At 47.6% G+C, this 12705-nt stretch overlaps 1 protein-coding gene across 1 annotated transcript in view; it reads right to left on the reverse strand.

Moving 5' to 3' along the window:
• Nucleotides 1–4865: 4865 nt before the first annotated feature.
• Fyn (FYN proto-oncogene, Src family tyrosine kinase) overlaps nucleotides 4866–12705 on the reverse strand; it is a gene marked incomplete in the record, with an annotated part of 194505 nt that continues 186665 nt past the window's right edge. The window contains 1 exon segment of the mRNA XM_005377912.2: nucleotides 4866–5517. Coding sequence (XP_005377969.1) covers nucleotides 5309–5517 — 209 coding nt within the window.

Consider the following 12705-nt stretch of genomic DNA (forward strand, 5'->3'; position numbering starts at 1 on the left):
GCAGGACCGCATGGCAGAGGGCTCTGCAGAGGAGAGCTGCTCACAGCGTGGTAGGTAGAAGGCAGAGGGTGAAGGCAGGAGCCTGGGGGAGGGTGCTGCATCCTTCCAGGGCTTGACCTCGGTGAGCTGCCTCTTCTGACGGGCCCTACCTCCTAACAGGAAATGGGCTGCCCTGCCCCCTAATCCAATAACCTTCCAAAAACCAAGGTCATGAGTACATGAGGTTCCCAGGGGACTTTTAGATGCAAACTGTAATAAGGAACGAATGGTTAGCTCTTACACGTGTCCACAGTTCTCTCCATTTTTATTCCAGAAGGTTCCTCTCATCCTGGCCTTTGTCTCTTTCTCCTGGTCCAGAGTCTAATCCTTCTTGCTCCCACTCGCCGCATATTGGTGAAGCAGGCTGACTGGCCCAGACCTCCACTTCCAGGTGGCTCTGGGTCATTTCCGCCCCCTGCCCATCATCAAATGCCCTCCTTCCCTGTCCCATCTTCAATCGTGGGGCTGTTCTTTCCTGGGTGAAAAAAGGAAATCAGATAAGAGAATTAGTTGGGGCCAGTGTGACCTCCTCCACTTCAGCAGAAACATTTTATGGACAGCTTCACCTTGAGCTTCTCACATGGGCCATGGGAGCTCCCCTGGTCAAGCAGAAGTGTATCAGGGCTATTCGAAGCCGCAGGCTGAGTATATCGTACGTACGTACAGCCAGATGGTCTGGGTGAGTGATTTTACATGAAGACAAAGACGGATATCTTACGGAGTGGAATGTCAAGTTTCCATAAAATTACCAAGCCAAATGAGACCTCAAAGTCCCTTTAAGACTATGTATCATTGGGTATCATTTATTCCATGCTACCCTCAGCTTCCAAGAGGTAGGATTTACCCACACTGGTGTTGGGTAAGTTCTGGGGAAAGTATCAGTGGTGCTTACTTCTGGCTATACATGGGGCCTTTATGTCCCATCTTGAAGATTGGTGACCACACATGCATAATGGGCAGGGCTAGCGCTGAGGGCAGCGGGCAGTAAATCTATGTGCTTAGCAAGTCTTTGGGCAGATGTGTCATTTGAAGGTAACCATTTATCCCATGTAACACAGATCCACGGTCCAACATCTGCCACAGACTCATCACTGGTGTAGGCATGAGGAGGAGGCAATAAGACAGGCAGTTTCTGTTCTCAAGGAGACACAGTCTGGCAGGGAAAACACACCACAAGGAGAGCAGTGTTACTGAATATATCTATGGTACCAGATGCACAATTTTAAGGGTTGCAAGGATTCAGGAGCGTGGTGTTCTGGCTCCTGGGGGAGCAGTAGTTTGCCATTGATTGCAGTACTCGGGTGATTCCTGACATACAGAAAAGTCACTCGCTTTTATTTCCAGCCTCAGAATTAATTTTTTCAAGGCCTCATGCATGCTGGCCAAGCACCTTACCACTGAGATACACCTCCAGCCCTCCCATGGGATTCTGAATATTTTGCATGTTGCAAAAGAATGAGATATTGTTTATTAGGAAAACCTCCTTTGTTAATTTAGAGAGATTAAAGGTGCTATTCTTTCATCACACTCTTCTATAGTTTTTATCAATTGTTGAGAATAACAATATAATTGGTAATGCTTTAATAATAGTATATATCCTACTGTATTGTTTTGGGAATCAAAATTTGTTTGAGGTTTTTTTTTCCTCTAAAATCAAAGGAAATCAGTCTTCCTCCCTATCTTCCTCTTACCAGATGCTCTTGACTGCCTAACTGAATTTCAACATTACAATACACAGTGGTAAGAAAGCCAATAAAAAGACATCTGAATCCATTAAAACACCTTTCAGGAACACCACGTTACTCAGATAAATTTGTTAGGACGCCTGCCCTATCCAGCGAGGTTCTCTTGTCCCGAGTCATGACAAATAGATAGATGTCATCCCCTCTGCAGTGTGCTTTAGTATAGTTCTCCTCTGCATGCTGTTGAAAACCTTATCTTCTTTCAAGATTCATGAAAGAACCATTACAATTAATATGGCAGAAATTGTTAAGGCCCCCTGGGGACCAGCAGATAAAATTTCACAGCTCCAGTGCTACTAGAAAAATCCTCCGCTGCCAAAATCTAGGCACAGGAGCCTCCTGCTCCCTCAGGGTAGATGCACACTCTCTGGTGCTGTCAGGAAACCTTCAGTAGCATGGCTGTGTCTGAGGGAGGCTTCAGGCCCTTAGCTTTTCTCCTGAAAACACCTGGTTCTCGACACACGGCAGTGCCAAATGTGTCACTTGCCTAGTTTACACCGGGATGCGCTAACACTGGGCACCCGCATCCAACAGGGGCTCTCAGGTCCTCCTCGCCATTTGCACGCTGTGACTGAAACAGCCTCTGGGGACAGCACAAGGCGAGAGAACGGGCTGAATGGGAACTCCTGCGGTGGTTATGATGTCCGAGCTTCGTGGCCTGTCTTCTTCAGCAGGTTCGTCATTTGAGTTTTAAAGAAATAAAAAGAAAGAGTTTGTCAGGGAGGCTCCCCATCCAGCACCAATGCCCCAAGGCAGCTCTCCTGAGGGAACGGAGCAAAGACTTACTCATTACCAGGTTACTAAAGGCAAAAAAGTGTTTCACCATTACCGACACCAAGCTGCTAACATTCTTCATAACAAGGGAACTTTGGTCAGGGAATGTGGTCTCCTTGTTCTAAACTTCTACAACTGGCAAGAGACACAGGATTCCTGGGAGGTGGTGGGGCTTCCTGGAGGTGATTTCAGGGCTGTCTCTTGAAAGCATATTCACTTCATGGAAGAAAAAACACCTAAACTTCTCTGATTTCTTTGCATTTGTGCTTTCTTTTTAATCTCACTTTGCACCCCCGTTGTCAGCATTTCAGAACAGCTCCCGCACACTGCATCAGCATGGCCTCGAGCTCACCCAAGTCCTTAGTTTTGCTTTATATAAGGGAATCCATAATGAGCTCAACTGATGACTAAAGGCTATACTTTGGCTTGAAGACACTGTTTCTTTCCTTACAAAATGTCTGTTTAAAACATGGTTCTTTCTCATTTTTTTGGAATGAGCCAAAACACAAACAAAAATGCTCTAGAGAATATTTGCAAATTATCCATCCTAGTGGGACAAAAAGATGAAAAATAAAATTATCTTTAAAAAAACATCAAGAATGTGTTAGTGAATTGCCCAATGTGATAAAAATTATATACAATAAAATCGTGAGTTTTTTAATCAATTTAGCAATAGTATTAATACAAAACAATATCATGTTTTGTTTAATCAGAAAAACCTTCATCTTTTTTAATCTCTCTAGATATTGGAAACCCTTTCTAAATATAAAGGTTATTTGAACAGCAACAATGACAACACTGTCTTCTTCACGTGTCTCCATGACATCAGAGGAGAGCAGAGCTGTAGAAACATAAGAGGGAATCTCAGCCAACCCCCCTCACCTCCAGACAGGCCGAGGTGAGCTGCTTGCCCTGAGGCAGGCAGCTGCTCCAAGTCCCAGGGCTGAATGACGGAAGAGCCCGGCCTGATAGCTGGGCTCCACCTGCAGCCCTTTCAGCCACACCTGGGTCTCAGCAGGCGCTGCAGCTTCCTTAGAGAAGCAGAGAGACACTTGGAAATACGTTACTGATTCCATGACAAGAATTCCTCCTTCTCCTACAAGTGGGACACAGCAATTCCAGTCAGAAAAAATGTGTGATAAATGAAAATGCTAAGGTCTGCCTATTCTTGCTTCAAGAATCCTCAGAATGAGTTAGAAAGTGCCCAACCTTTTGATAGGGAGGCATCTGCAGAGGTTTTGAATGTTTCTGTCCTTTGGAAATCACCACACAATGCTAAATCCACCAGGTAACTCCTTACCATCTGGGGTGGGACAGATATGTCACAGAGCTGCTAGAGTACCTTTTGTAATTTAAACAAATGAACAAAAAAAATTCAAATGTAAAATGCTCTCTTTTTAATTACTAAATTAAGAAAGTTAAACAATTTAAAAATGTAAACTCACAAATCGTAACAAAAAAGGAGTTAAGACTTCAGGGTTGCTACTTGGTATTAAAAACCCAACAGAAATAGCATTTCTGATTTGTTGTTGTTAAACATGTAATTCAAGGTTGGTACAAACAGCAACTAAAAATGTAGTATTTTTTTTTGTGCATCCCCATGAAATGTAAAGTAGTGCATAGTTATTCCACTGAACTCTTGAACATATAAAGTCATCCATTAGCAGTACAGGACATTTAAAACACTTATTTTACAATGGGACATGTACAACCCCCCACCCTCACCTTCCCCATAAATTTTAGTTGCATGAGAAAGTTTAGTAGGTTGCCATGACTACAATGCTATGGGTTTTAGACCATTTAAATGTGGTTACAAGATTTATTAAATAAAAAACATTTGAAACATTTCAGCGTTCATATTCTTAGACAAGACGTTTGTGCAGTGTCCATCTTCCAGTTCTCTTGGTAGGATTGGATGCCCGCTTAAATACGCTCACTTCTAAGTTTCAAAACCAAATCGAAGCAAGTTGGAGCAAATACTGGTAACAGAACTTGTGAACTCAGCCCACGCGTTCCTGGTAAGAGTCAAAGTAACAGCCACCTAGTGTAGTCGAGAACCCAAAAGTGCAATTTAAATGAACAAAAAGAAAAAAAAAGCGATCATGCCTTGCAAAAACCAAAAAATGAGGCTGCTGGATTTCAGGATAACACCAGTGCTTCGATGCAGATAAAATCCTCCCTCTGGGTCCTGAGGCTGCAAGGCCCAGCTGACCACGGCTCCACATAGCACCCACAAGGTATATCTACAGGGACATATATTATGTATATTCATATTTATAAAAAAGAAAAAAAAACAAACACCTGTCCTGATTGGTTTTTGTTAAAACATGAAAAAAAATTTTATTGTTTTAGACAAAGAGGCCACTTTTGGAAAATAATACTTTTTTTAGTTGAATCAGGTGAAGACAGAGTTAAAATCACATAGGATTTGCATTTTTAAAAAAGGAAAGCACTAGGATCGTTGGCACTGGAGTAACTATTTACACTGAACAGAGGTTTGGCCTTTGACATAACATCGATACAATGCATTTTCCAAAGTCTGAGAAATAACAAGGTTCTGTCTCGTATGCTTCACAGAGGAGGTTGGATTTGGGGACAGTGTCATTAATGAGGGCCGTGGAAGTTCATCAGCTTCAGAGTCACATGCAATCTGATCCTGGACGGTTCTCGCTGCTGGGCAGCTGGCTACAGAATTGAAAGCTAATGGGGAGGGGCGGGGAGCCTCTGGGACAAGGCCTCTGTAGACCTGGCTCTCACAGGTTTTCCCCAGGCTGGTACTGGGGCTCCGTGGCGGTAAAGTAGTCTTCCAGAAAGCTCTGCAAGTACTCAAAAGTGGGGCGCTCTTCGGGGTCCTTTTTCCAGCAGTGGATCATGAGCTCGTGCAGGGAGATGGGGCAGTCCTGTGGGCAGGGCATCCGGTAGCCGCGCTCCACCTGCTCCAGCACCTCTCGGTTGTTCATACCTGCAAAGACAAGGGCAGTGAGCGCGGGCTGGGCCTTGGCCGCCCCTCTGGAGCTCCCCTTTCTTCCACTTGGGCTTGTGCGTGGTGAGAACAGGGGAGGCTTTTGTCATATCCAGGCGTCCAAGGCTGCCTTTCATGGGAAGCCATAGCCCTGCAGACCAACCCAGGAACGCAGAACTCACATGTAGAAAGTGTTCTGAGAGAGAGAAGCCAGACAGAGACAACGAATTACATGAGTTCAGTTATATAAAATTCTAGCAAAGGCTGGTTTGCAAGGTGGGAGCAAGGGTCAGAGGAAACTGGGCCGGGGAGGCCAGACGTGCTTCCTGTAAAGGGCAGCAGCAGGTATCTCTGCATCCTGGGCTGCATGTGACATGTGCCTCCTTTTTCACAACCCTGGAAAAAGTATAAAGCAGAACCAGGCAGGGACGCAGATCTGGCCTATGGACAGCGGTCTGCCGCCCTTGCTCTCCTGCATATGTGTGGTGGGTTTGCGGAAGCTCACTGCAGTGCGTTCTTAAAATTAAAACTGAATTTTATTGTGTGTAAATGATACTCCAGGTGAGCAGAAAAAAACAGAGGAATAAACTAGAAAAAAAACAGAACAAAAAGCCCCAAACAACCCATCAAACTCCATGGGATGAAAGTGTGCTATCGTCCCCGGAAGGTCCACTTATGAGCTTCACACGTCAGTTTTCCTCATGCCTGGGCAAACGCTTGCTGCCCCGCTCTCAGAGCTGCTGTCACACTGGCATGGCTGAGCACCGTCCCACCTCGCGCTGTAAGGCGGTGGCGTCTCCAGGGCCTCTGGTCGCAGGCGATGCCAGCCAGGCCATCTATCACTGCTGTGGTCCTGACAACCCTGCAGCTTCCTTGGGTGAAACATCAGGGTGCCTAGCGTAAGAGGGCACCTCGGAGAGCACTGCTGTTCTGGAACACAGCTCTGTGCATTGGCCTTCTTAACAGTACACGAAATACCACACCCTGATCCCTTTCCTATAAAAAAGCCAGGCACTATTCTCCAGTTTTTCTTTTTTTTCCTGCTATATCACATTCTGTCCCCTCCCTGCCAAGATGTTGTATGTTTTGGCTACTCCTATAATCTGGAATCTTCTCCAGCTTTTGACCCAGTTAATTCACAAAACCAAGACTCTGATTTCAAGCCATACAGACACTTAGACTTTCCCCATTTCAGGACTGGCACCAGCAGGAGAACACAACCAATGCATGTAGCTCCCTTTAATTTTAGGGAGAGAAGGCAACCTGTTAACCAGAAGCCTGCCAGCCTGGGCTGAGGTGCTTGGCCCAGAGCAGAATCTTGCCCACCTAGGCAGGAGACACTCAGACTTTCGGATCTGTAGCCAGTTCCCTTTCGTTGTGCTGTACGTTTCAGCTGGGGGTATCCTGGCTTCTCCTGGCTGTCCGCCATGGCCTTATCAGGCACTTGCTTGCTCAAACCTTTTTAGGATAATTTTTTATTTTCTGCCATTATAATTTCTGTCTTTCTTTTTGGAGACAGGGTCTCGCTATGCTGGCTTTGAACTCACTTTGTAGCCCAGGCTGGCCTTGAACTCATGGCGATCCTCCTGTCTCAGCCTCCCGAATGCTGGGATCACAGCTATGCACTACCACATCGGGCCTCCATTATAATTTTTTGAGGTGATAAAACCTGCACCTATTTCCACTGGAATGCAGTAGCCTTTTGATATAACTGCTGCAAAGTAGCCTTGCCACAAGCTAGGGCAGTCCATCATTTTGGACAGAGAGGTTTGACACAGCTTGCAAGGAAGCTGCCTCGGGCTGCGTGTACCTTCACAGGTCTCCTTCAGTTGGGGTGTTTGTGTTTAGAGGGGGACAGCAGCACTGCAGTTAGCTTATACCAGTCATGGTGAACCTTTTAGAGCTTTCACCGATACAAACAACCTGCTGCAGGATGTGTGCCACAGGTTCGACACCCCTGGCTTACACCTTCCTCCACATGCTGAGAACTTAAAACTCAGGCAGGCTCCAGGGAATAAAACGCAGCCCTGTCCCCCAAGCTCTTGCCAGCCAGGGCAAGGGATGCGGCCAACGTTCCCTTCTCCACCATTCCGATGTCCAACAAGCTCTGAGAACCAGTAAGTTTCTGAAAGTCACTTGGCAGCAAAACGGGTCTGAACTGGCTGCAAACTCTCTGTGGCGGGAGGCAGTTGACTGTTCTCATCAGCACTCTCCCAGGGTGTCATGTAACGCGCGGTCTCGGCGTCGCACTGACTTTCTAAACAACGTTGATTTGGTAGCACATCTGCTCCTGAGGGGTTGGCTGGGAAGCCCTGGCACGAGAGATGGCAGCTTCTTCATCCCAGGCAGCCCGGAAAGGTCAGGGAGAAAAGTGTAATCACACGTCAGGACTGGCATTCTGTGGAGCACGGGCTCCGCCGCATGTTTAATAGTCTTTAGTTTCATAATATTTCAGAAGCTACAGGCTCTGAGTGTGCGGGAAGCCCTCTGCTCCCTGCCCCTGCCAGGAAAAGGAGGAAAGGCAGGCAGAAGGCCTGAAGCTCCTGAGATGACAGGCACTCCTGGTGGTAACCACGCCCCCAGAAGGCCTCCAGGGCTTGAACCTGGCACTCAGTCTCTGTCCAAAATGGCACCACGGAGTTTAATGAATCACTCTCCCATGGCTCTGTGCAGCTAATGTCAGTAAACGCGTCATTTCATTAAAAACCAAAACTACTCAAATGGAAGTATTTCCCTTTAAAAAGCCTCCTATTCAATCGCTGCCAATGGAAAGTTTAATTGGCCTCTTGGGTCAAGCCTATTTTTCCAGTGCTCGGCCCAAGGTTTGGACACAGCAGATGTGGCAACTTGAGCCACGCATGTCACATCTCCTTTCTCGTCTGCGCCCCGCTCCTGCTCCCTGCTCCTCTTCTTTCTCTTTTCATGCCTTCCTCTCCCCAGCGTGGGGAGCATATGTAAGCAATTCTACGCCCCGGGCCAAGCAGAAACATACCAGCAACAGCTTTGCCAGAAAAGTGGGATATTCAACACTGCACTTGGCTGACAGCGACAAGTAGAAAGAGACTCGCTCTCAAGCCCAGCTCTCCGCACCGTCTCCCGCACGGGCCAGCCTGAGGCCGGGAGCCCCGGCAGGGTCTCTCTGCGGCAACTGCAGTGTGTCCACTCAGCAAGGTTTGGGCTAGTTGCTTTATAAACATCAGCTCTATTAAGTGGAGTGTATTAGTATTTTTAAAAAAAGCATTCTCTGCTATAAGAACTTTAAAAATCTTGTTTACTTGAAGAATTTCAGCAAAATGAATTTTACTCTGGGCACTATCATGAGACAGGTCTGTTCTAAAGATAAAACAAAACAGCGAGTCCTTCTCCCCAAGTGCCTCCCTGGGGCTTCCTGTCACACTGGACTTTCCACTTTCAGACACGGTCACATTCTAGCCTCGCTTCCAGTTGGTCTGCGCAGGTCACTGCAGGGGACTCTGCCCGTGGCCTCCGGCAAACCTTAGAGGTCAAGTGCGCAGCACTGGCTTTGAAATGCTGACTCTGCCCCTGGACTCCCTGACTCTGGCCTGAGCGTGAACTCCGTCAATCCTCCCTCTTCCTTTTACATTCTTTAGGATAGGAATCAAAATTGCCTTCAGTGGCAGAGCACTGAACAAGCTGTCCCTTCCTGGCTTCTGACTCTGCATCTCTTTGCAGACGACCTGGCTTCCCCTCGCCTCAGTTTCTCCATCTGTCAGCAAAATATCTCAACACTCACTTTGCTTTCAGCTCTTTGAGAAGATGTGCTCCATGGAGGAAGACCGTGCTTTATAGCTTTCCATTTGTACAGCTTCCTTGGGCAAGCCTCCAAGGGGCCCTAGCTGCACAGTGGGGAGTTTTATTTGTTTTCTGTTCATCTTTGTGTCTGGATTTGACTATGGGCTACACAAACCTAAAGTTTTGGGGCTGGGGATTTAGCTCAGCGGCAAAAAGCGCCTGCCTGGCAAGCGTAAGGTCGTGAGTTCGGTTCCCAGTACCGGAGAAAAACCAAAACCAAAAAAAAAAACCCTGAAGTTTTGTCCGTGTGAGTGAGTAAATGTTTCATTTGCCAACTGAGATTTTCATTCACAGGAAGTGACACAATACTGTGCACGAGGGCTTCCGTGTGAGGCGCCTGAGGCTCTCTGCACAAACCCTGCAGAAAGGCCCTGTGCCTGGGCTGCGGGTGCCACAGGAAGGAAGCTGAGCTGAGGGGCACGCTCGGCGCCCGCACGTGTGCTCACGTTACCAGGGCGTCTTGGCTCTCGTTATCTCAGGGTGGCCAAGCTTTGGTATGGGATCAAAGTAAAACACTGGGGCAGAGAGATGCTGATCAAAGAACAGAAGAAAATAAAGGACTGTCTTGAAAAGGCACAATAATTACTCCCTCTGTTTTTCTTTGGCTATCTTAACAGATAGCCACAGGGCAGATTTTTTTTATTAAGCTCACTGTATTAATAAACACAGAAGTGAAGGCTGAAGGTACCGTAATACACGAAGGTTACTGACAGTTGATAATACAGGATCATCAAGAACTCCTTTGTCCCACGAAGGAAGTGACAAAGAGGGTGAGAGTGGCCGTCAGGAGGCGAGATCTGCACACTAGGAGGGAAGAGCAGTGACAGAGGACACCCCTCCTGGGCCGTCCTGTGCACACGCATGCTCCTGTCCTCTCTGCCTCTCACCAGCCACACTGGTCATGACAAGCCTTGTAGGGGAGGTGACAGCTTGACTTTTGTACATTCTGGGCAGGAGGCCCCGTCAGAGGGAACACTGTGGGCTGAAGGAAAGTCCAGGGGATGTGGATAGGGCAGGGCGGACAGAGGACCTTGGACCCCAAGCTAAGGTCAGAAGTTTCTGCCTGCTGCCCATCCCCCTCCTGCCTGGAGTCCTAACCTCTTCTCACCCCATGGGATATCTGTTCCATCAGCAGGTTGGACACAGGAATGCATAGTTCAGGGCTCTGTGGCAAAGGGAGGACTGTGGTGGAACTTGCAGTTCTTTAAGGAACGTGTATCTAGTTCACTCTTTTCCTTTACATCTTACGTCATCAGCAAGTGACTCCATGCATTCCAGAAAGTCAAGCTGCTGCCACTTGCTGAAAGAGGTGAAAGAGCTTTAAATGCATGAATGAATGTGATTTGTTCCAGAGAACATTCCTGCTCTCCTAGATTCTGCCAGACACACAAGAGCAGGTGTTCTGCTAAGGGCCAGGGCACAGAGCGGCCAAGGTACTCCCGAGAATAGTGCTGGGACACGGTGTCAATTTCCCAGAAAAGCTTTGAGGACAGAGGCCACCTCACAGCTGAGAAAATACACGTTCAGTCTCTGTGTGAAGATGATGGACGAGAATTAAAAGACTTTGTAAGCTATGGTTCGAATTTTAAAGCTCTTGTTTCAAGAGCTTCATAGATCCATTTTCATTCATTCACTCTCTCGTCCATCCGTCCGTCCGTCCATCCATCCATCCATCCATCCGTCCATCCATCCATCCATCCACTCATCCATCTGCTTTTAGAGTCTACTACGAGCAGACACTACAATGGCCACTGGGAATACATAGAGTTCTCTCTCACAGATGGCAGAGCTCCTGGGAAAAGTGCATACATAATAGGTGCTTTGACAGAAAAGTGCCAGGTGTCATGCAAGCAAGCAGATGGCACAGCCCACTTGGCCTGGGCGTGGGGAAGGCTTCACACAGGAGGTGATATTTTGGATGGGCTCTGAAGGATTCTGGGGGGAAGAGAGAGCTGCATGTTCAAGAGAGACATCCTAAGTCTCATCACGACGTTCTCCTGCTCAGCATCCCTCATTTCCCATCCACTGAGAGTCATAGCAAGAGTCCTAACAATGACCAGGAAAGGCCGTACAGGTTGCCCTGGGGGCCTCCTGTGCTCCAGCCATCGTCCTTGCAGTCCGCCCTAGTCACATGGCCTCCCCCTTGACACCTGCCTGGTTCAAGCCTGGCTTCTTCTGGGTCTGCAATGAGAGGGCACCTTCCCGGCAAGGTCCTCTCTTGCCATTCTTCCCCGACATTCTCTCTCCCTTTCCTCATCCTTTCCTCATTTTATGTTCTCCCTATCCACTACTACCGGCCAACATCCAATGTACTTTGTTCAGTTCTTTTGTTTGTTTGTTTATTGTCTGTCTCCTTCAAGAACGAAGTTCACAGGGCAGAATTTTCATGTCAGTTTACTACTATATTCCTGGTGCCTGGAACAGCACTTGGCATACTGTGGTTGTTCAACAAATATGTGTGGAATGACTGAAGTTAAAGACTGAGGAAGGAGATACAAAACGAAGGCTTCTGGAGTGTATCTGAGAGGCCAGGAGAAGCCCTGTGCATTTTAAACGAGCAGGAGCGTGAGGTAACCAGTTCGTGTTTTCCAGCCTCGCAGCCCTGCGAGTGACAACAACGGTGTCACGACGGTGGCAGAGGGGCAGCAGGGAGAGATTGCGTGCAGGGGATTCCATCGGGAGATCACTGCTCAGACAGGCAGCAGCTTGACACGGGCAGTGGTGGGAAGGCAGAGGGAGAGGATTTGAGAGAGGACTGGAAGATGAAATGATCAGTGAAAATATATAACTGATCTCTGCATTAAAAAGGAAGCTGCTTTTACTTACATGCTTTCATTTCTCAGATGTGAGTATATCCGTATAAAATCAGATCTAATTTTCTTTCTTTTTTTTGGTTTGTTTTTCTTCTGGTACCAGGAATCGAACTCATGACCTTACGCTTGCCAGGCAGGCGCTGTGCCACTGAGCTAAATCCCCAGCCCCCCAGATCTAATTTTCATGCAAAGAATGGTTCAAAACCCTGGTGTGCAGAAGAGCAAGCTGGACTGCAATGCTGAGAATGCGAACAGGCCAGGCTGCTGCAGGGAGGGGACACGGAGCTTCTCTCTGGATCAGCGCCCACAGCTGTCACAGAGCTGGGGAGCAGCGCCCCTCCTCGGTTGGGTGCGGGAACCCCGCTGCATGACCTCCCTGGTGACTGCAGCATCACACTTCAGTATTTCTTCTTTGGTTTCAAGGCTCTTGTTCAGTTCAAGGCTATTTTTCTTTCCTTCCTTTCTGTCCATGCCTTTCATACCACCTGCTAACTAACCAACCAGGCCAGTGTCACAGTGACTGCGAAGCTGTCTGCCCGTCACCTGGTCACAGCCCATGCTC

Source organism: Chinchilla lanigera, unplaced genomic scaffold, assembly GCF_000276665.1.
Source record: "Chinchilla lanigera isolate Chin_1 unplaced genomic scaffold, ChiLan1.0 scaffold00010, whole genome shotgun sequence".
In the NCBI taxonomy this organism is placed as follows: Eukaryota; Metazoa; Chordata; class Mammalia; order Rodentia; family Chinchillidae; genus Chinchilla; species Chinchilla lanigera.